Source organism: Scophthalmus maximus, chromosome 10 (assembly GCF_022379125.1).
Source record: "Scophthalmus maximus strain ysfricsl-2021 chromosome 10, ASM2237912v1, whole genome shotgun sequence".
In the NCBI taxonomy this organism is placed as follows: Eukaryota; Metazoa; Chordata; class Actinopteri; order Pleuronectiformes; family Scophthalmidae; genus Scophthalmus; species Scophthalmus maximus.
In genome coordinates, this window is record NC_061524.1 from 8786860 (window position 1) to 8811711 (window position 24852).

The window sequence follows — 24852 nt, forward strand, 5'->3', positions numbered from 1 at the left end:
AAAAGAGTAAATGTGTAAAAAAAAAAAAAAGATACACACAGTACATCTCCAGTTAGCCATTCTAATGCTCCTCTACAACCAAATGCCATTTGTAACACTTGGTTAAAAAACAGTCAGGGCAGCTCCATGTTCACTGAGTACAGGTCCAAGGTTGATGTGATAATATGTGTGTTCAGTAACGTTTTTAAATCCTGCCCCACACTTTATTCAAGTTCACTGCTGGACACACTTGTGAGAGGAGCATTTTAAAGGGTGAGTCACTGTTTGAGCTTCTTATTACATAATAATGATTATGAGCTGCATAACATTTATTTACTGCTACTTCTAAATCACACACTGTTTGCACTGTTGTAGCTCATGTTTGAGCTTTAGCCGGATTGTTCACTCACGTGTTAAGAAAGATGAAAAAATTCATGGGAGAGAACTCTTCTCGAACAGAACAATTTGGGGTTAGATGGGTTAGATCTGTCACTAAAATTTCACCCACATTACAAAATAGCGCCGCTTAATGTCAGACAACAAAGTTATTCACTAGTGTTAATCACATTAAAAAGTGTTAATCAATTAAATTAATATTTGAGTATTTGATTGCATTCTTATTAAATATAAGTTGTTTTAGTATAGTGTGAGGCATAACGTCGACTTTTTTATTTGGATTTGAATGAATTATTTCTGTCAGAGTGGGTAGGTTCTTTGTGGGGTTTTTATTGCGAATCGTAGCCCGGAACGCTTTATTTTGGCGCATGCGCCAGCACGGAATCTTTAGACTGTTGCACTCGGAGAGCTGTCAAGCCACAACAGAAGTGCCTCCTTCCTGCACTCTAAGGTCTCTAAGGGCTGTTTTATTGTTTGTTGAAAAGATAATGCTCGCGTGAACTGTTGCCGTGGTTATGTTTTCTCTCTGAGCAGTTTTATCTGTGTGAGCTCGGTGAGTAAATTGTTTGTTGGTGAGTATGAGCCACAGTTTGTTGGTGTTAGCATACCGCTGAAGAAGCAGCCGGTTTAACCAGTAGCAGCCCCATTAGCCGCTGATTATACAGTTGGCTAATCGTGCTAATGAAACCAACATCACGGACAGGACCGGGTGCGCGTGAGACGCCGGCGACACGTTGAATCTAATGTTTTCGTGCCATATAAAGCTGCTGTCTGACTCCTGGTTAACACGTCTCCTTGGTGATGTGTTGATCCAATTATCTTTCCGTAGAAGTCTGTAATTAATCTGAATTTAGTGTCACCCCGTGTTCACCTAACCCTAACATCCGAGCCGTCGCCACGGTTCTCTCACTGAGGGACCATCAATAAATTCCCGTTTGAATAGAAGACAACAAGCATTGTTTTCCACAGCTTACATGTGTGTGACCTGCTGACTATAAAGTTATGCCGAATTGTTTTTCTACACACTACTTTGTTTTGTGTTTTTTTAAGTGCTTCCTATATTTTATGAATATCAATATTTAATGAAACATATATGCCCCCCAGTATATTCAATATTGTTGTTGTTTAGACAAAAGGAATATACCTCTTTTTTTTTTTAAACATCCATTTCAATAGCTTCCTGGTCATGTGAGCCGCTGACTGGCTGCTGAAAATAGGAAATGCCTATTTAAATTAGATTTGAATGTGTCTTCTATTTTATATGAATATTAATATTTTAAAAAACAACAACATTTTGTTCAATAGACCCACTGACTCAAAACAATTTGTCTTATGTAGCAATACAAGGTTGCATGTTTTGGAGTCAGTGGGTCACATGACATGGAAGTTATTAAAACATTGATATTAATGTAAAATATAAGAAGCACTAAAACCAATGAAAGGAGATGTGTCCTATTTGTTCAGGACAGTAATAATATATGGTATGATGTCAGCTGGCCACATGACATACATGGAAAACAATGCAGGTATCTTGATGGTCCCTCAGTGAAATCCCTGTGGCGATGGCTCGGAGGTGAATGTTTCTCAAATATCCAACCGGTAGCTAACTTCACTGTTGTTTATCTAAGCTAGTTGACCAACCAGTCTTAAAGTAGTGCCTTGCAAACTGTGTGTTGCCGATAGGCCTTTTTTTCAGTCATTTTGACATGTCCCTGTATGAGAAGCACCGGTGTAGAGTATAAAATGAACGGCGTCTGAAATCCATGTAACTGCTTCGGTTTTAGGGTCCTGGCCCAATGTTATCACTGACACGGTGATTTTCCTAAATGTCTGCCGTGATAAATCCTTTGAATGAACTCTCTTAAACTCATTTATCTGATTCTTCGACATAGTGTCAGCTTATGCAACAAGGACTTAAATCCCAAAGCGTGACAAAGGTAAAAAGTTGACTTAAATGCTATGGACACTGTACTGAACTTAAAAAAATGAAATAGATGTCTATTCATCTCCTGTTGTGTACCAGGATCTCCTGCTGTGAATATGTGTTTGGATTGCCACAACCACCAGTACATTTCAAGGACATACACAGTGATCATGATGTATGAACACAGATAAGAGAGGAGTGTTTTCTTTTTGGAGGAGCAACCCTGTCCCTGTCCTTCTCCTTGAGTTATGCCATATACACAGCACAAGACTTTAAAAGTAGTCAGTTAGCACAACTATACTTTTAATTTCTTTTTTGATTTTTGGGCCTTTAACTTTGCTGAATTTGCCTTGATGCCATTTATACCTTCATCATAACTAGTCTATCTACTTTGCATTTTTCCTGCATTGGCTGCAATGAGCTGTCACAGTTTATAACTCAAATCCAGGCTGTCACACCCCTCACACTCCTACGTCCATCCAGATATCTTTTGGCTGTCAGTGATACATTAGTTAGATTTTTCGATCAACATTTTAACAGTTCACAAGACCTTCACAGACCGAGCTTTGTTTTTACTCTGATCTCTTGGGGAATTCCTCTGCAATCTCCAAAACCTTTCTGGCTGAAATTGTGTAGTTTGAATTCAATAGATTATTTACAGTCAGTAATTTCTTCAGGGTTTGAGTTTTGAAACTGCTGTGAAAAGAGTGAAGTCATTAAGTATGTTACCTATATATACGAAAAAAATATAAAAACACAGGGTTTGAAAAGAAATGTATGACATTTCGGTCAGCAAGAAAGTCAATGCAGTTCATCATCACCCCACTCTGTGTTAAAGGTGAATGGTCAGTGTCTGGAAGAGATATTGTTCTTTGTTGGGTCATTTCATGTCAAAGCAGATAATGTTGCTGCTGCAGCATTGCTTTCTTTTTTTCAAATCCTGTCTTTATCATTAATGGGTTGCCAAACGAAGGCCTGTCATACATTTCTTTTCAAACCCTGCGTTTTTATATTTTTTTCGTAGCCCTTGATATCAGTTCCTTTTAATAGCCTCAACATGTCTTATCTGGGAAGCCATGTTTGGACATTTGTACCTTGACAAGTATTGTTCTGAGTCTCACCAAAGGGCTGGAAAACAAACATTTCATCACCTTTTAATTTAGGAAGTACGTGACGTAAAAATTGTAATTTCTATTCATTCTTTTTGCAGACCTCCAGGATGGCCCAGGCAGACAGCAGGGTGCTAGTTCTGGGAGCATTGGCTGGAGTTGCTGGTGTCAGTTTGGGTGTGATGTTTTACCAGGGCTTAAGTTCAAGACGAAAAGGCTCCTTAGTGGGCCACTACTTCAACCGCACTAATGAACAGGGGCCTGGCATCATGTTAGTGGATGGTCCAGGTCTGCCCGGGGGTCAGGCTGAGGTGCTGGATCGCCTTGAGGCCCTGATCCAGTCTGTGTCTGAACTCAAGAATGAGATGAAGGCATTGAAAAATGCTCTGCCTACGCTGCAGGACCAAGTCAGGGAGGAGCTGAGTGGGCGTGATGAAGCACGTCGAGCCAGCCCTCTACACAGGACCACGCCAACACGGAGGAAAAGAGCTGCAGGCACCATCACTGGCACCAGAGCTGAGGGTCGGAGCTCAGAGGAAGCAGAGAGTGAGGGAGGGTGAGTACTTCAAAAGCCACCAATCGGGGAGAACTTGTAACCCTTTCAGTATTTAATTTTTTCTAATTTGTTGTCAGTCAACATTTCTCAGAAATGTGTCCACACATAGCTCTTTCAAACTCACTTTACATTTTATGTCAGAAGTGCATTTTCCTAAATTCACCCCTCAGAGAAAGTCAAAAAATCAATACTGCCACGCTTTATCATCGTCCCCACACAATGACACAAATATGAAGAATCATATCTCCAGTACCTACGACATATGTGGTACCTTCTTTACTTACAGTACTGTAGGAAAGAATATGGTTTTCACAGAAGTCGATTTGTAGTGTGACTACATTAATATAGACACAGTCCAGTAAATCTAAACGAAAGAAAATAAAATTATTTGGAATTTTAATGAACATTTAAGAACGATGACTGATGATTAATAAGAAATCCAGTAATTGAGAGTTTGAAAGGTCAGTCAGTCAAATGAACTTGAGTGATTTTGCTCTACAAAGGCAGATTTCAAATGAGAGGGATTATGTGGTTTTCTGTTAATCTAAACTGATAAACTGTTTAAACTTGAGCTTTAGATCATCTAGATGTTTGATCAAAGGGTAATGAATCATGAAACGCACCGTTTGACATTATTTCATGAATCGAGTTTCAGAGTCTGGCTCATCACATGCTATACTGACATATGGGTGCTGATGTTTAATAAGTCCAGTTTTTGGTTTTAAGTCGTCATGCAGTAACTGTGGTTGTATCACAATCACTGTCATCATTACAGAGTTTGTCCAGCAGACTTCACTGTTTACTATACTTCCAAGCTGCCACTGCTCATGAGTTGACACGGAACAACAGCTGAGCATATGTCAGTGTAAAATGCTTTAGAATATCTGTAATATATCTGCCCCATGGTACTTTTGTTCCATTCTTCAGATCATGAACATAGACATTCACGTTAATATTGTCCAATATATTATAACAGTTTCAGCATCAGTCAGAATGTAGAGATAATGTAAATAATTCCAGTAGATAACTACAGGATAAATATCTCAACAGATGGCAAATACCCTTTTTATTTCAGGGTAATTTCCACTTCCACTGATCAGCCTTTCTACTCTTGCAGTAAAACTTGACTGCTCATTTAATGCACTAAATTATAGTTTTGACAGTATGTGCATTCGCCTCAGGTGCTGCAGAAAACAGACTGATCGAGCACCGCATGCCGACTCATCCACCTCCACCCTCAGCTAAATGCCTTGAACTCATGCCAACCCGAGGTAACATAAACAACAGATGTGTTCCCTTTGAATGGACTACCATTTAAAATCTAATCTTATAAAAACAGATATCAACAGTTAAATGATGATTATGCAGTCGGACAGATACTTTTTTTCTCAACACGTGACTCGGTAATTGTAACACATCCAGAGAACAAATCAGAGAGCACATGGCGATCTCTACGAGGAGTTGGATGGAGATTATATCTGGCGTTTGAGTACTTAACCTGAACTGGCCACTGCTTCACTCAGAAGTAGAGAGAAGTAGAGCATGTGAAATGAGCAATCCAATCCAATGTGTTTTGCCTTCTGTGTCCTCTATGAATTACATTCCACACAAAGGTTGGGTTGAGTGAGTGTTTTTGTTTTGTAATGTTTTCCAGGAAAGAAGCCACTGTCAATTGTTATATTGTGTTCAAGATTCTTGGGATAGTTCAGATGCAACCAGATGCATGAGGGCATGAACACATCTAAGTGTGAAAAAAAAGTCTTGGTATCTGTCGATTCAACATTTGTGTATTGTTTTCCAGCTGTAGATTATACTGGACCTTTGTCGCGTCAACAACGACATGCAAAGCAGTAGTGCCATCACCCTAAAAGTATTTTAGGTTCCAGTTGTTGGCATTTGAAGTGAGACAGCACAAAGATGGGTAAAAACACCATTTCTTCTTTCATCACGGATAAACATCTCAGGTTACCCTGCCTGTGCTTATGTTACCATCGCCCCCTTCATTTGCTAAAAGGAGCAGATGGAGGTACAAGACAGCCCTCTAGCAGGTTTGGTTCACAGGTTCACCCTGGTTCACAGAGTGACAGTCGTTGGCTGCATCAAATGCTCTTAATTACAGCTCGGATTATTATGCTTTAAAAGAAATCACATCACGCACACACCTCCCATAATTAAAGAACCTTTCCTGCCGCTCTGTTATTTGTGTGAGGGTGTGGGGGTGAGTGGGTATAGTGCAGTGGAGAAATTCCAGCCCCTCAGGGAATGAGTAGCATTCCCCCAGAGGAGCAAGTTACACCCCTAATCCTCACATCCATTTAAAGGGTTCTTTGTGCGTGTTCGGCTGGTTTGGAAGCACAATATCTCCACACCACATCCCAGCAAAAGCCAGGATTCAAGGGATTGGTTAATAATCACTGCACTCAACAATACATTTAAAATAAGCAAGATATGGTATATTCATCACTTTTCTTGAAAATGTAAGTTTGCAAACATGCCAGCTCAACATTTTCTAGTTCAGCCCATCTCAAAGTGTTGCATTCTCCTAGTTTTAGTAGCAAAACAACAACAACAACTTACTAAACTTATTTACATAACATATACATTAGTGGAGCAGCGGATTTCCAATAGGGGGCGTCATGCAAGTATAAACGGCGCTTCTCCAAATATTCACACAGAGCTGTGCAGCAGGACATGATAGATGAACATCATGAAAAGGCAAATGCCGCTTCTAGTCTTTGTGGATTTCATTTCTTTTGCAAGCTTAATGATTTCCTCACATTTGTTTTGGCATGTTTCTTTAAGTTTCATAATTTCAGTTGATTAATTAGAAAACAAAAGAAAACAGCTATTTTTCTAAATCTTCGTAAATCAGACTGTACATTTGCATAGATGTTTCAAGTGGAACCATTTTTGGCAAATTATCTGATGCAGTGTAGCTCCAACCTGAGTCTGTGTTTCTGCAGAAATGTGGAATATAATGTAAAAATGATTGATAAAGTAAAGTATTGATTTATATTTTCTGACAAACTAACTAAAACGTCGACCCATCCACTGAAAGGTTGTACGTTCCAGCTGTTTACTCCATTGACTCCTCATATGTCACATCTGCTTCCTCAATGTTACCTCTACAGATAAGGAGGCCCATCAATCACCCTGTCTGGGGGCCAAGCTGTCAGAGGCCTCATTTAAAAATTTCTTGTAGGAACTTGTAATTCCTTGAACAGTTCCCACTCAGTTTATTATTCACATCACATCTATGTAGCTCAAGGACATTAGCACTTCTTTTTCCTTATCAAAAAATAGCTGGATAGTTATTGATTTAGGCATATTTAAGCAGCACTTTTGTTTAGTGAGGGATAAGCCTGATCAACACACAGACTGTTTAGAAAGAGAAAAGGGAGCTTATTGTCTGCTTTGTGTTTAAAAGCTTTTAAACTATCTTCCCTGTGATGTCATGGTACATGCTGCTCCCCAGCTGTCTTCAGCTGAGACATTCAGATTTATATCCTCAGATTCATACCTCAGTGAAAGGCTTTCAGCCAAGCAAACATTGATTGAATTGAGTTTTAATAGTACAATGTGTACAGCGCAGACCCAATGTTGTGTCAAAGTAAACCGGTCTTAGTTTGATTCTGACCACCCACATTTCCTAATCATATGTTTGTTTTATTGGCCCTACAACAAAGAAGCTTCCATGCTATCATATTAAAATGCAATTCTCTGAAATTTGGATTAATTTAATGCAATTTTTTAAAGTTGAACACACTATTGCATAGTGTAAATAATATAAATAAATTCATATTCTTTGTAAGTAATTCTGGGACCCAATGTGGAATAGGTCTTAAATTGGAATTGGAATGGAATTAAAAAGTCTTAAATTAAACTGTTGAAATCATGTTTTTTCTGCTATACAATTAAAGCGGCTATTATCAATATTCTTTTCTTTATTTTTTCTTTTTCTTTTCAGAGCCAGTTCTGATTAAAAAACTATCCAAATTATCCGAACAATCTGAATTGTATGCCTCTGAGCTTATCTTTTTTTTATATATATAGATTTTGGACTTGCGCTGTGCAAATAGTCATGGCAAAGAGGTAACACATAGGCTCTACTTGGGTGGCCCACCCAGGTAGATTAAAACTCGCCCAGGTAGATAAAATCACTCTTTTCAACTTGCGTAAATCTTGCATTAAAACGTCATATTTCATTCTGTACAAAAATAACACATTTTTGGCCGCAATTCTGAAACCCCCGTTTCCAAATGTGTTCCTTCCTTGTACTATTAGAGAACAAAGTATTACAACATCCTACTTATGGTTTCATGAACATACCCAATGAATTGTTACATTCCTTTTTTACTTGTAATGTTATCGTGTGTCTTAAAGAAATGAATGACAGCTTGTGTATCGTTCAACATTCATTTTCCACCTGTAATACATACCACAACAGCGGAGGGTATAGTTAGACAGGAACCCAGTTATGAACAGGTGGTTCAGCAACTGATCAGTGGGAAAGTGGAAGTTAGACTTTAAAGAGTCGCTCCCTGTCCAGCCTTTGGAGGGCAGGTGAAGAATAAATAACTGGACTCCAGTCAGTCAGCCATTGGCCATTGTTGTAGAGAAGCCTTTCATAGGTGCTGTCATCACAGCTACACACTGAATGAGCCAGGCTGCATGTTCCGAGGCCCAGTGGTGTTGGGATGGTAACTCTGGTTTGTTTTGAACAGTGTTACCACAGAGACTGCCATTGCTAAGCCCTGTTGAGAGATCCCTTCATTGCCCCTTTGGGTCTTTATACTGAAAGGCTGATCTAATTTAGTGAGCACAAAGCCTGCTAAAAACGAAAGTTAAAGGGGCTTTGTTTAGGTTTTTGCAACATTATTATTGACACCTATTTATTTAACAAGCTATCAGACATACCATAAATTCACTTGCTATGAGTCGTCTCCAGCGGTGGAAACCAATGCCAATGTTCATTCTTGTTTTGCTTCTATTTCATTCCCTTTTTTGCTTCTCCTGAATTAAGCATGCTAACCAGATAGCCTGGGCTGGTCCAGCCCGTCTCATCGCTATCCAAGAGCGAGTCACTGTAGCATCCAGGCTGCCCTAAAAAGTAGCACCGTTTGGAGGGCGTATTATAAGCTTTCTTGTAAACACAATGGCTGAAGCTCTTGACAAACAACCAACACACCATTTCTAATTGTTTAATTATGAAAATAATTGTTAGTTGCAGCTACTTGTTTGATCAGCAGTGAAAAGCCTAAACATCTACTCACATTTGTGAAACAATCATTTACAAATGCATGGTGTCTTTATTGGGCAATGACTTGGGCAAATTATCCATTGATTATCAAATTGGTCAGATTGTATGTCAGTAACCTAGCACAAAGTTTGACCCATACTTTCAATTCCAAGTGTAATGTCTGAATGGATCAAAGGTGTCAAATACCATGTAATTGATAACTTCATCCATCACATTACGAATATCATTTTCATGTCAGTCATCAATCAAAACAGGTAAGTTTTTTTTCCCCTGCATAAATCAATTTAATTCCTTGTCATGTATGAGTCATTGGACGGCCTGATGGTATATTGTGTACCTAGAGTTGCAATGACAATATTCAGACTTGTGCTTTCATAGCTGTGCTCAGCTAGTAACATTGCAAGCATAATAATGCCTCCTGCACAAATATACATTACATAAACACACAGTACTTCACGCAGACCCTTTACTTCTCTTTTCATTCAGCTCAAGTCATTCATGAGCCGGGGAATGGCGTGACAGGAATGCGCTGATCAGTCAGTGCTGCCTGTCTCTCCAGCTCCACTGAGTAAATAGCTGCTGCAAGGGAGGGAAACAGACTGCTGAATGAATGAAAGAACAAAAGGATGAATGAATTGGGGATGAATGACTGAATGACACTAGCCCAATAATATGACTGTCTTGCTGCAGTTAAATGGCTGGCCTATTAATTGCAAAAGCAGTGCTATACTTTATAACGTGGTGCGGCCAGACAAAGAAAACTCAAAAGTAAACACAAAAGCACACCCATTGAGATTTTTTTAAGCTGGGGTGTATTGGCCAATACTTGCCTTTAAGTTTGAGGGTTTACTCAGGGGTTAGTGCAGAGAGCAAGACTGTAGAAAGGCTTTGGAGCATTATCCCAAAATGATGATATGAAAACAGATGGAGATTTAAATAAAGACACCCTTAAGTCTGCTGAACTACTGTATATGAATGAAGGATGAAGTCCCAAAATGAAAGGAGAAATGGCAATCGTTGTAAAAGTTGAATTGATAATAAATAAAATGCATTCTTGTTCAGTTCGCAGAGGGCCTTGCCACGATGGCAAATTTCAGCTGATCTTTGCAGACTTAAGGTAGATATTGCTGTGTAACTGACTTTTCCTGTTTTAGATCCTTCACATTATTACTGATCTCTACTCGTACTGTTTTAACATTAGATTTTAGCATTTGCCATTATCTTTTAATTATTCGAGCTCTAGAGATGATGAGTGCACGCAATATACAATCAACCCTTGTTGATCTGAACAAACACAGTGGGTCTGCCGTCATAACCATCCTGAGCTAATAACAACGAAAAGCATTCTAGGGAGGACACACAGGTGAGATGATACCCTGCTCCCAGCTATTCCGGTGCACAGTGTAACAATTAACTGTGATCACTCAATCAATTGGACATAAAGTCAATTGTGTAATGAACAAAGAGTTTTGTTACATAAGAAAAGTAATGAGAGCTCAGGAGGTTGCACTACCTGCATTCATGGCGGTGTGTTGGGGTGTCGCGGTGCCATTGTCATGTATCATAATATAAGAATCTTTACACCTCCAGTTATCACGTTCAGGAACCGATTAGCAGAACTGAAATTCAATTTTTCTTTATAGGTATCTGGTACTCGGCCTTTTGGATGTGTTTCGGTGTTGGTTCACCTTAGATTCCCAACCCAAGTAATCACAGCACTCGGGGTTGAAGGGGTGTGTTGTGGGAGGAGTCAGCAGGCAGCTTCACCTTTTGGGTCCACAGTCTTTGTGCCTGTGGCCCGCTCCGACACGTCCCTCCAGAACCATGGCTCTCAGCCCAACATATTCCCTTAACCGCCAATGACGCACATTCAGCCGTTGCCAAGACTTAATAGAGGCTTTTCACATTTTTACCCTTGTCTATGTCTTTCATTTCCACCAATATTGTTAATATTGTTTGGCTATTCTTTCTACTGCTGCTTCTTAAGTGTTAGTTTTGGGTGTTAGTTCATAAGACTACAGTGGTTGAAAAGCACCATAAAACATCTAATGCCAGTGTTGCATGCCTCACCCTGACAAACAAACCTCCCTGTGTTCATGTTAAGGTTTCCAAGAATCCACGTTAAGACGTCAAGAGTTTCTTTACAGCTAGCATTTATAAACAATTAAGTGTCCCACTTATATAAACTAACAGTATGTGTGTGAACAGGAAGTGAAGGTTGATCCTTTATAATGAGCACCTGGCAGAAAACAACTTTGCTCGTTAATACACGATTGTGATTGATCTGATAATTTTTTTAGCTCAGGTGTTTTTGTTTTACCTCACAAGTAGAAGATGGATTTTGGACACAGACCATTATCTTTAGAAACTCATAACATTCAGGCTGTTGATTCATGCTTCTGAGGTCAAGTTGCACATCTAGCTGTTGGCAGGTTGGTGACTGTCTGGCCAGCTCAGCTTTCTAATCCACAGCAAACTGAAACTACAGCTTTTTCTTTTACTGACATGTTGTTGTCTGTTTTGGGGGGTTTCAGGTACATGACTGCTCTGACAGACTCTGAGGAAGATGAGCAAAGTGATGCAGAACAGAGGGATGAAGAACAGCCTGCGGAGAAGTTATCTGTCCGCCTTGAGAGGATCGACTGTTTACATCTGGGCACCGATTCTGACAAAAGGGAGAGTCTCAAAATCCTTTTGGAGCTGAGAGAGGAGGTGTGTAAAAATGGTTGTCAATCTGCATATATTCAGTTTACAGATGTTTCTGTTGTCACAACTGACAGAACTGTGTGTTTTAACACATTCATGTATTTCTGTAGTTTGGACAGAACTCCAAGCTTCTTTGGCGGCTAATCCGAGCTTACTTTGATGTTCATGACATCAGCTCCACTGTGGAGGAGAAGAAGATTCATGCACAAAATGGTAATTTTCTAAATTCCCATCCCCGTCTAGATTTGCGGTTTTGTAATGTCATAACCACAGCTCTTAATACTAGACAAACCTCAAATGGCAGTGTCTCATCTGGAAAACCCAAATCCACGCATTATTTTTTCCTGCAATGACCTCAGTCCTGTGGTTTTAGTTTCTGACCCACAGTGAATGAGAAAATATTTGGCAAGCTCTGACCAGCCTGTGGTTTACAGTCCACAATGAATCAGATAGTAGCAAGTGTGATCTTTACGTGTTACATCGTCAGTTTAGTAGAACAATTTAGTCTAGAAGAAAACTGTGGTCGTCAGTCAGTAACACGATGAGAGACAGGCAGGCCCAAATCTCATGACCTCGCTGTTGCTATGATGGTTTACAAACAAACCAATCAGAATACAACATTAATTGATATGTGTACTTATGATCTGGTATAATGTTGCTGCTAATAAAAAATCAACCCATGCTATATCCACCACAAGAAACTTTTACCAAATGGCCATTTCATGTCGCTCTCTTTTCCTTGGCTATGACCAGGTTGAAAATATTGTCTATGGTTAATGTTATTCGTAGTGCCAGCTCTATCGCAAAAGCTTAAGTTCTTTAATTTCATAATAGCACTACGATTTGGCTGACATTTATCTGATATGGCTGAATATTGCAAAGACACAGACGATTTTTTTAAAGCCATCTCATGCAGTGTGACATACATTGAGCATGTTATTGATTTATTTATTTTGGTAAACCTTTGCACACTGAGCTATCTGTGTACATGTGCTACACAAACTGTCTATTCCGTGTACTGTATAGTATCTCAATAGTTTATGCCCTCAAAGAGGACACCGTCAACCTCACAATGACAAAACACCTTTCTGCCACAGGCCCTGTAAAAGCAGGGCACAATGACTTTCTGTGCTTGTCTTGTGTTAGTCTCCAAGACTCAGTACAGTAGACGGTAATGCTTTTATTTCACAAACAGAGGCTGTTTTGTGATTCTGCAGTTCTGAGGTTCAGACTGGATTTACCTGTTTCTCTGTGATCGTCAATGAGCCTCTAATCAGAACTGGCCAGGTGCCTCCTGCAAAGACACCTTTTGTTAAAGCATCTGACAGTTTTAGACACATGGCTATTTAAAGCAACCGGGCATCATATTTAACATTCACTCACATATAAATGGAGCAGATGGAATGAGACACTTTCAACTGTGCTCTCTTCCTGCATTGCATTGCACTTCTGTTTTTATCTCTGTAATCCAGTTCCATGTGACATTTCTTGATTCAAGCACTATATCCTGTCATGTTTTCTCAGACAACACACCCTTTGACTCCACTAATCCCAGTCCTCTTTTGTCATGTGAACAAGAATGTCCGGAGTGAATTGTGTGCGTTTAATTAGTTTTTCAGTGGAGCATCATTATCAGTTGTCTGTCTTTCCCTTCCTCTCAGGGAAGACGGTTGGTGAGGAGGCGGTGAAGCTGAACCCTACATGTGCTGAAAGTCATCAGTGGTAGGTTTGAGTTTGAGTTCCACAGTTCATCATTTAACAGCAACTTTTTTTTCTATCTTTCCAGCCACCATTTCAAAAGTAAATCAGTCATGCATACTTGAAGATACATTTTAATGACATGTGACTCGCTGTCATTAAGCTCCATTATGGGAATCACTGTTGAATTAGACAGTATGAAAGCATAGAACAGGTACTTTCCCCAGATGAGAAGTCTTTGGGAGGGGGCGATTTTGAATGGCATGTCTGCCTGGAGCAGCTGTTCCTCTGTGTTGGACTGGATCATTGACTCATGCATTTCTTGGGCAGTTTAGCAAAGGTAACTTGAACAAATCAAAAGGAAACTCTCAGAAAGCCCACAGGGGTAGATGACAGAGAGACTAAAATGTGCGTTATGGTCAGTTATTCCTTGGGCAGAAGCAAAACAGAAGAGAATATGCAAAGGAAATTGGATTATTATTATTTTTTCAAATAAGAGTGAAATTGTTGTTTTCAGCGGAGCATTGCTACATGCGTTGCAGACGTGCGTGTTTGTGAGATAATAGTAGCTTACTCCCCCAAATATCTCCTCCCTGCAGATCACCCCCTCATCCACCCGATAGCATCAGATCCACTTCCAGGAATGTAAACACAGCCTGGGTTTACCTTCGTTCAGATAGACTGACAGTTACACGGGAATAACTCATGTAATTAATGGTGTTCTGTTATTGCAGTTGCTGTTCCTGTGTGTCGGCAGTTGCGCCACAGCACACAATGTACATATTTACAGCTGCACATATTTTGTGCTTGAGGTTACACTTGTGATTGATGAGGCACTAATGCGTTGTTGAGTTACCTTAAAAAGCACTTTGTTTGCAGGTAGTGGACATTCCAAAGTGAATAATAATGCTCTATGTGTGGATCTTAGTAAAACACGTAATAGGTTATTTTCAGATCAATTAAAGGAAAGGAAATTAGGAGAGCCTCTTCACCTCTCGTTTACCTCCCCGGTTTCTATGTGACTCTGGGAAAAAAAAAATCCTTCTTATAATTAGTTGTGCAAGAATTGTGAATCAGGCCTGGTGACACGAATCCCATTTGCATTTGTGCAAACCCCGGTGGTGCATTCCCCTTCTGAAACACTGCTCATGTCAAAACTTGACTGCTGATCATACGTGGAATCCCTGGCTGGGGTAGAGAGATGATTGCACTGGATGCAACGCTGATGAGCTCTGAGCTTCACTCTGCGACCGTTTTAAAGGCAACTGCAAAGTCTGCTCCGTTCATTAAAACAGTAGAGGGCCACTTTAACTCACAGTAGCTTTGCGTACCTCATGTTCAACATTGGGCCTTGAAATATAAACTGCATGTTTGAAACACTGCGTTGTGTTTGCTTGTTTACATGACATGTTTCCAAAGTGTTCATTTTTTTACAGTTAATTACATTCCCTGAATTAGTGTCCTTGATAAATAATATCATATGGCCACTTTCTGTATACTTGCGTGTGAATATGTCTCCTGGAAAACAAACCCAAACTGCCTGCTCGAGCCAGCAGCCCTATTTGCTCTGTTCATTAGGGGATAATTAGTATTAGCTCATACACATACCTCAGCACTCGAGACGTCAAGTGAAATAGAAGGCCGTGTTTGTTTAGTTAATTATGAGCAACAGCTTTAAAAAAGCTTAATGCTTAATCCTATATCCACTAATGGAATTTGTAAGATTCTTAAACCGAGCAGAAACACTGTCTAAGTTGAATGGACAGGGCAAAGTAGGTAAAGCTGCACTTTACGAAGGGAGGAGGCAAGGACCGGGGCCGGTGCCAGGCAGTGTTGCAAGGTAGTTTATGTCTGAGGTAACTGTTTACTTAGTGTTCCGATGCCGTGAGAAAACTTGTCACCTGTTTTTCTTAATGCCGCCAGCCTTGTCACAATATGACAGATGTTGTTTAGATGCGCTGCAAGTCAGTTCCTGCTCCACCACTAAAACTACTCACAGAGACTTTCGGTGAATGAACGGCTTTTTGAACATTTCCATTAAAAAATGAATTTTGAACCTAATTTCACTCTATGAAATCTTGGAAACATAGCAAACATAAAAGAGTTAGTTACTACTACTGTAAACAAAGTTAACATAGAGAAGCCGGACAGGAAGTGATGGGATCCCAGTAAGTGTTGCTGCAGTTTGACAGATGTGGCTTCAGTGTCCTCGTCTGTCTTCTGCATGAAGGGAACTGTTGTTGGATGTACTGCTACTAACACTAACAATAACACTAACTCAGTTATTGTCGAAATGTGTTAATTTTTCAGAGTTGACCAAATTAATGTACAACCTCAGTGGCAGCACCAAATTTGTTACGAGTCAGTTGACTTATTCTTCACGCTGCAGTGCCTCAAAGTAAGGCCGTTATAACTGGATGTTCACCAAAAAAAAGGATTCTTAACCACGCCAACTACTCCAAATGCAGCAGATGAGCGGAGAACACGGCTGTCGTATCCTGTGTGGCCTTTGGTATCGCATGTAGTGAAAGTACTTGGACTTGGCTGCGTGAAGTCGTTTTGGGAAGAAGAGCAGGGTCAGCTTCTTCATGGACTACAACCTTAGAGGAACACTGACAGTGAATTGGGACAGAACTACTTTCATTGCACAGGTAGCCAATGCTCACTGCTGCTATACTCTGAGCCATAACAGCCAGTGAGTGATCACGCTTGGCCTGATTTATAATCTTGTGTACTTTACAAGTAGATTTAACATTTTTGCACATCACATCACATTTCAAATATCTGGCAGGATGACAGTGCACGTATTCTTTGGACATTTTAGCTCCTCACTACATTTTGACTTAATTGGTACAATCAAAATTGTTTATTTTACCAGATCAAAAACAATAAAGAGCCTGATATTATTGTATCTGTCCACTAATGCCCTGCCAATAAGTAAAAGGTCCTAAAAAAGAGTGTGTCTTATGTAAAACATGCGACCTCCCTTCTGAGCATGTACACTGGCCGTTTGAAGAGCTGAATGTGAGGTCTGTTTCACTTCATAAGAGATTACACATACTTTCCCCACTCTGTCATGCACTAAAATCTCTGTGTTTTTTTCCCTGGTGAGGTGGATGCAGTCCTCATAGCTCTCCACACTGTCCCCTGCTAAATATTTAGATTCCCAGTGTGTGTCAGAGTAGACGCCTCCACCGCTCTGGTCTCAGGTTTCATTCCTCAGAAGCTCTCTAGTAATGTGTAGCAGTCGAGTCTGCCACGGAGCTTTCTAAGAAACCATTTTGAAACAGAGAGCTGAGGTGTGGAACACAAGTGGGACGCACTGTAAGTGTGTCTTGTGTCCGTGGATATATGAACCAGTGTGACTAGGGAGGTTTAAACACACAGTACACGAGGTGCTTTCGTGACAGGGAGAGAGGCCTGTGTGTATAATCTCGGGAGATGTCAGCGATGTGATTCGTCCCTTTATCGCCGGCTTTGTTTATAGGTGCCTTTTCATTTATCCCACCATGTGAATTCAGCCTGTGTAAATCCCTGCCCATAGGGCCTCTCCGATGGTACAAAGGCCCATGGATTAAGCAGGCAGCCGGTGGCAGAGCCAGTCAGAGGAGGGAGAATGGGGTCACATTGACCTCTGCAAAGACAACTTTAATTTCAAACACGTGCCTCTGTTTGCAACGGTCATCGTTTCGTGTCGCCACCGCAGCATTGTGCTCTGTTCCTAGCAGCTGTGGAAACCCTGCGTGCGTCTAAATTTCAGCCCATTGCTATACTCCGGCTCATCACTGTGGGAACACTTGACACATGGGCACAAATCCCACCTCCCATCCAAAGAAAACACTATCAGCTCATTCTGTCATGCGCTAGTAAGTATATCGGCGCACTTAACACACTCCTGCTCATTGTCTCACACAGGTTGTCCTTGAATTCCTCAAGTTCCTCCTCCTGTTTCTGTACATGTTTTAGCCTGGAGTCTTGCCTGGCCCTCTCTGTCTTTGAATGAGCTGTCTATGTTTGGAGAGTTGAAGGTTGAAATCAATCTGCTGTTTCCGCCAAGCAGCTGACACTTGGGCACTTTTGTTTTTGCCCAGTAGAGTGGGGGATTTCACTGAGCCTAACCTTGCACAATTAAGTGTTCTGTCCTTCGCTCATCTTCCCTCTTGTCATGTTTTGCCACGGCCCACCTTTCCTCCTCTCCTTGATATTTCCTTTTTCTTGACAGTCAAGCAGAGATAGTATTTCAACTCTGAGAAGAAAGGAAAGGATTAACAACAGCAGAGAGGCCCTTGAGGCTAGACACACCTCTCTACACCTTCACATCCCCTCCTCTCATTCGCTCCCTCCCCTCACTTTCTCTCCGCCCTCTACCTCTGCCTCTCCACAGGAGGCCTGGTGTCGTTGCACATGGTGACAATAGGTATGTTACATAAGAGCAAAAACAACACACCATCCATCTCCTGCATGGTAAAGAAAAGTTCATCTTTAATCTTTTTGCAAATTATAGGCATACAATTTTTTTTACAGAAACACAGGAGAACAATGTACTTTGATGTACTAACTACTGCCAACTCCACCCAACCTACCTCCACCGGGGAAAGTCCAGGTGCAGAGATGAGCCAACACTATTATATCCTGCTCCAATCATGAGTGGCTCTGCCACTGGCACTTCTCAGTAAACACAGCCAGAATTGCCACATGCTGAATAATTTTCCAGCGAGCCAATCAGAGGGAAGTAAAACTATGTCTTGCGGTAGCATAAAAGTTGAGCAATCTCTTCCACAGCCCACACCTGGGAAATGTTCAATATCAGTTATGATTACTATTCACCTTGGTATGCCGCACTGGCCCTTTTTCTATTGAAGCGAATATGTCTCACCAGAATGAATTGCTGCTTCAACTGCTGAATTTATTTATTTTTTAAATATGTATCAGAATTTTTTTACGTTGAAAAACACAAGTGAAAATTAGTTATTGAAATTTTGAAGTGTTGAATTCAGATGGAAAAAAATTCACTTACATAATACAAAATATTTATGTAGCAGAAATTCAGTGCCTTTTAAATTTAAAAAGTCTGGTGAGACAGATTTGCTTCCATATTTTTCTCATATCACCTCTTATAAGATTTATTGTACTTAATCACATCAGCATATAGTAACATGCTGGTAGCAAGAGAGGGAAGACTGACTGGTTTGCTGCCATCCAATATGGACTTACTGAATTCACAGAGCATTAATGGGTGATTTCAAAGAGAAAAAGAGGAGCCAGGAACTCTTCTTGTTTATTAATTGGGAAAATTATGTTAGAATTTGTTAATCTATGTATAATGAGAACCACAAATGTTAAACTCATGATGCTGCCAGAGGAAGAGCCGAGGACTGCAGGGGTGAGTCTCTCTTTCTCTGAATGTACAAAATGTCCTGGCAATCCATCAGCTGTTGAGATTTCAGTCTGGACCAAAGTGGCGTACTGACCAACTTTGCTTTTTGTGGCTAAAAACGTTTCACTCTTTCAGTAAAAGCTCTTGATCCACCGTTGCTTTGATGTTCTCACTTTGTTTAAATTTGTACGAGGAGAGCTCAGAATTGGATTAAAGTGTAGTGGCCAAGTGCAAACCGACTGTGTCCCGGCTCGAGTTCCTCTCAGCAGATATTTAGTCACCGGTGATGGATTTGCTCAAAGCCTTTACATCCAACGGTGTGTTTTGATTGGAAGCCAGGCAGCACAACTGCAGGCAGATAGCATCTCTGCTCCTGTGATGTTGTGGAGCTCTCCACTCATCGGGCGCCAACCAGCGGCGGAGTGGCTGCACACTGCACTACCCTAAGAAAATAAACAGACCTTCAGCTATAGTAACTTACAATTCATCGGCCATTGTTTGCTCTGCAGAGGATCTTCAGGGCACTTAGAAGATGTGGTTGATACTTGTCTTATCCCGGTTCATTTTCCACACCACCTACATGAATGGGGGTTAGCACCAAATTTTTTTGTGATGCTTCATCCAGTTACAACCACCCTGAATCATATGTGCACGTGTGTGTGGTTCGCTTACTAGATGGAGCATTGTCAACTGCAGTCAAATCCCAGTTTCTTAACCTGCCAGAATAAAAGATAAACCTATCTAACAACATCTTAATTTTGAATTTATCTGGTAATCATATGATATAATTTGATCTGTCACAACATCTGAACTATTTATTCTTTTTTGTTTTTTGGCTTAGTGTGGTAATTTGTGTCAGCGTGTTGTGCCTGATCACTATCCAGAGACAAAAACAGTACGAGTGACTACAGAGAACAGTAACCCACCTACTAATCATGCCCTGTTAAAAAAAAAAAAATCCATTCACACATACCAGACACCTCAGCACACACACGCACAGTTGCAGATTCCATCTACCATCAGCACCACCATGTCAGATGACCTTTGTATACGCCGATCCTTCAAATAAAAAGGTGTTCATGTCACTCTGTGGTGTTTGACAGAGTACCAGCAGGATTAAAGCAGCCTTGCGGTGAAAAGACTTTGATCAGCGCTCTCCTCTTTAAACTCTCAGCGTCATGCTGTCTTACAGATTCTGAAGCTGAAATCACTCCTTGTTTCCCCCTTCACCTGCCCATTGGTCCAAGTCAGTGTTTTAATTAGAGAGTGAGGGAAAAAGGTGAACCAGCTTATTTCTGCAGATGTTGTCTAATGAGGAAGTCTCGCTAAGTAACGTTGAATGTTGAGGGTGTTTTTTTCCTTGCCCCTCAGATTGTGACCCAGAGGAAATGCGGTGTGACTGAAAGGTGTTGCCAAATGTTCTGTCTAATCCTCCCACCTACATAAAAACTTCACTAGCTGACTTCTGTATGTCAGTCAGGACTGGGCTGACCAAAACAATGATGCCAAGTTCTCAGAAAGGCTCACATTTTCCTATTCTACCAGTTGGATCATAGGTTTTCAGTAACATATAGATAGATGCATTATCAACTGAGAATAATAAGAGTGTTATAATAAGTCTTTGGCAAAAATAATTATTTTCTGTTGCATCTTTCCTCAAAGGTTATTCTACTTTCCATCCAGTGACTTTCACTGCATTATGAAGATGTGGCAAAAATGAGGACTGAAGTGATCTTGTCGAGCAAGGTCAAAAATTTGAGTTGCCACACCAGCTGGGCAGGGTTGCCCTTGCCCAAGACATTCGATCCCAAACACACGGTGGTCCACGTCTTGTGTAGTGTTTACAGCTATCCCAAACAGACACACTTGAAAACGAGGAGAGAGCCGGCTGTCGTAGAAAGGGGTGACGACGTGATATTCGTTCAGGCACTTTCAGACAGTCCTTCCTCTGAGCCATTCATAGTGTTTGAATGATGTAAACACAAAGTAACAGAAGTCGTTGTGTGAAGAATAAGAAAAGACAAAGTAGAAGTCAGCGTGTCAGAAAAGTGTGGGCGGCGGGGGTTGAAGACGCAATCAACCATCCATCAAGCACTATGATTAAAACATACTGATGAGTATTGCAACAATGCACCTTTCATGTTGCCAGAATAAACGAGGGATAACGCAGTGTGGAATAATGACTCTGTGATGCATAACTCTGTGTTGTTTTAGGAAAAAAGTTACCACCAAGTGTTTGTTTGTGCTTATTTTGAATATTAATAAAATGTAATCAGAGTTTAAAGAATAACTAACATATTTTTAAAAGTACTTTTTGTTATATAATGTTTCTCTCTGAGTAAAACTTTTTTTACATCAATTTTTTGTGTGTGGATTTCTGGGGGCTGAAAATACAGTGTGTAAAACCGGCAGACGAGTGACTTCAACACACTCTGCTCTCTGCACAGGTACGCCATCATATGTGGGGTTATAACAGAATACGACACGGTGCAGAACAGGATAAAGAACGGATACATCTTCAAGGTAAGTTGTTGTCTAACGCACATTATTCCATGTCACATGTTGTGTCACGGAGTGCTCTTTAATAGAAATGAATGTTCATACTGTGTATACTGTATGATGGACATTGCTCCTCCCATGTACTTTGAGTAGAGGGGAATGGCCACTCAAATCACTGAAGCCACTCCTATAGCCATCCAGTTGCATAAGACGTGTGTGGAACAACGGCACGTAGCATTTTATCTTCTGTCAGCAGCTTCCCCCTCAAACACTGTACCATCAAACTCTTGACAGGCGAAAGAGAGAGAGAGAGCTGGAGAGGGAAGAGTATAGTTTTTTAAATAAATTTTAGATATGTTTATAATAAAAAAAGCTGAATCAGAGAGGGGGGGAGTGGAAAAAGAATGAGGGAGGGAGGTTGCGTGACAGCCAGGAGTGTGTGCTTGCCCGGCGAGATCGCGTGTGTGAGGTGTTTGTGAAATACTTGTGGGTTGGTGAAGCAGGACAGATCAGGTCAGAACAGAAGGCAGTGGAAATAGCAGCCGTGTCATGAATCAACAGTGAAAATCTTCTCCCTGTCTGCCTCCCCTCCCAGGATCATCTGGATAAAGCCATTGAGCTGAAGCCGCAAGACCCGTTGTCCTACTACCTGCGCGGCCGCTGGTGCTACACCGTATGTGACACACAACACGTGGCCCATCTCTCAGAGACTGACATGTGTACATGGCCCCCCTGCCTCCCCTCGCTAACCCACCCATGGTTTCCCCCCATTCATTCCCACTGTTTAGGTTTCTCCCAGGTTTATTTTTCCATCTGTGAGAATCGCAATATAATATTGTGCAATGGAGATATTTGCATCCTGTTTCTATTCAGTGCATGTTCTTTCAGTAACAGGCATTTATTTCTTATGTAACTTGTGATTGTTTCTTTTGTCTGTCCGTCACTGTATTTAACTTCTAGCAAACTTTAGCAACAATGAGTGATGATGACTATGATGAAGGTTTACAGATGTTCTGTTGTTGAGTGCTCCTGTTGTTTGATGAGCAATTCATCATACAACCTGGTGCCAGTTGTCAAACCTAGTTCGTGAAAGGAAGGAAGCTATTACGGAGATTGCTCTGATTAAATTATATAACGCTCACCTAAACTGTTATGTACCAGAGAAGGTGTGAGTTTGCTGTGCAAATTTAGTGCAGCGGCAACACCTGATATTTTCAAGGGTTGAGTTTTATGGGCTTTTCTGTGTCGCGTTCATGCTCAACAGTGATTTACTGTTTGCATTCAGCCAGAGGTTCTGTTTGAAAAGGTCCGGTGATGACGCCAAAGCAACGCTACACCTGCAATTACACATGGCTCTGAAGAATGGTGTGAGGCAGGAACATTACATGTTTGACCCTGGCTTCTCCTGGCTATTATCATGTTGTGAGTAAAGTAGACGCGTATCAATGCACAGGGAACCCTTGGTCACGGAAATACTCAGTCGAGAGATTGTGTTTTTCTGGTTGATTGGAAAAATGAAGCGTAACCGATCACGCTTGGAAATTTATTGACTTCTGGTAACTACTAAAGCACTTTTTACACTTTGTTGCTCAGAGACATTATCACTTTTAAGTGACAAAGGGAGAAACCTCCACATTGCGTCGTCTCTCAAGAGATCATTCGGCTGATGTTTTATTTTAGAACACCGATGACCTGCGGAAAAAAAGTGCTGTTTGAAGTATATGACCACTGTTACCCGCAAATGTCGTAAAGAGTAACTTAACACCACCTGCAATCGTGTTTTTCTGACCTCGCTGCAGTGAAGGACAGGTGTAGTCATGGCCACTGCGACATCACTGTCGGGTGTGGCTGCAGCTGCAACAAAGCCCATTTCTGACCACACCTCGCCACACCCTGCATGTGAAAAGAGGCAGTCAAACCTTTGTTTTCAGCCCGGTGTTAATAATCAATCCTGAACTAATTTGCATAGTTCTCTCTCATTGTGCGGCGTTCCATTGTTTTGCAGGTGGCCCAGTTGTCGTGGATCGAGAGGAAAGTTGCGGCCACGTTATTTGGAGAACCTCCAAGTGCCACAGTAGATGATGCGCTGAAGAATTTTCTTAAGGTACCCTTTCTGTTCACATCATTCTGGGTGGTTTCATACTCCTCGAATACACTCACATGTTGTAAACATTGGAATGAAAAAATGTTAATAGCTGTTACGCCCCACATCAACATAGTTTCATTGATTTTTCCGTCTCCCCCGACCTGCCCCTGATAGATCTAACACATCCTGTTTGTCCAGCCGTAAACTTGCCGATTGCCTCCAGGATGCTCCTGTACCCTGCTACCAAAGACCAAACCCTCCTTGTTTACAAAGGTGTAATCTGTCTTCCCACCTTTTTGAATGTTTATATAGTAGAGAAATGAATTTTTGCCCCTGGCCAAATATTCCCGTTCTTGCCTTCTCCCTCACATCTTGTGTATCTCACTCATCATTTTGATTTGAGCGGTCCTGTTAGGACACGTTGCTCGTGACACTGGTGGAGAGCCTCTGGAGAATCTCTTGAGCTTCAACAAACACATCCCGCAGGGTTGTAGCAGATGCCCCGCTCCTAACCTGTGGTTATCTTTACCTGACTAACTGTTGTGCTGGAAAGTCGGGATGAGTCAAGGACAATGTCTCGTGTTGTTGGCCTTTATAATGATACAGTTCGTGCAGATCACTGTCTTTATTTAAATACAGAAGACACAGAGATCGAAAAAACATAAGTAATCCATCTTGAATATCCCAGCAGGTGCCATTACAGCTTTACTGGTGAGCTTCCTTGAACATTTTATGTTTCTCCTCAGGTTGAGGAGCTACATCCAGGATATTCCAAACCCAACTTTGTGTTTCTGGCCAAGGTTCGTACCAGAAACTTTTGGTCTCAATGTGGACTCCGACTGGGACTTGACCATGCGTTGACAGTTTTTGTTCTTTTCTTCGACAGTGTTACAGAGACATGGGGCAGACGGAAAAGGCCAGGAAGATGTGTGAAGCTGCTAGTTCAATGGACTCTGTCTCCAAAGAGGTAGAGTCCATCACTGTCAGATTGCATTGCTGTATTTATATGCTTCTTTTTCTCATCTCTCTGTACTAAAACCCTTAGAAGTCAAGAATCTTAGTAGAAATGCAGCAGTTGTTTGGTTGACTTTCTCCTCAGTCACACGGGCATATTTCAGTGCATTTCGCTTTTTTCCCTCAGGATGAAGAAGCACAGAAGGAGCTGGACTTTCTCAGCCTGGCGCTTGGTGTGTGACAACGCAGCTCAGCAGCACATGCATTTTTGGTTCCATATGCTATGGGTGCGCGGGGTTTGGGGGGGG

The 24852-nt window shown here is 41.1% G+C and overlaps 1 protein-coding gene across 3 annotated transcripts; it reads left to right on the forward strand.

Moving 5' to 3' along the window:
• The first annotated feature begins 116 nt into the window (after positions 1 to 116).
• On the forward strand, positions 117 to 24849 carry LOC118283887 (regulator of microtubule dynamics protein 2). 3 transcript variants are annotated; one of them, XM_035606310.1, is made up of 11 exons: positions 117 to 252; positions 3510 to 3964; positions 11759 to 11936; positions 12041 to 12143; positions 13592 to 13652; positions 21453 to 21528; positions 22100 to 22177; positions 23510 to 23608; positions 24337 to 24390; positions 24477 to 24557; positions 24732 to 24849. In XM_035606310.1, exons 2-11 carry the CDS (start codon positions 3519 to 3521, stop codon positions 24783 to 24785), a joined length of 1230 nt encoding a protein of 409 aa, XP_035462203.1. In that variant the 5' UTR covers positions 117 to 252; positions 3510 to 3518; the 3' UTR covers positions 24786 to 24849. The 3 variants fall into 3 exon arrangements, with proteins under 3 accessions (XP_035462203.1, XP_035462201.1, XP_035462202.1); XM_035606308.1 differs by lacking the exon at positions 117 to 252 and adding an exon at positions 751 to 826; XM_035606309.1 differs by lacking the exon at positions 117 to 252 and adding an exon at positions 790 to 928.
• Positions 24850 to 24852: the final 3 nt, after the last annotated feature.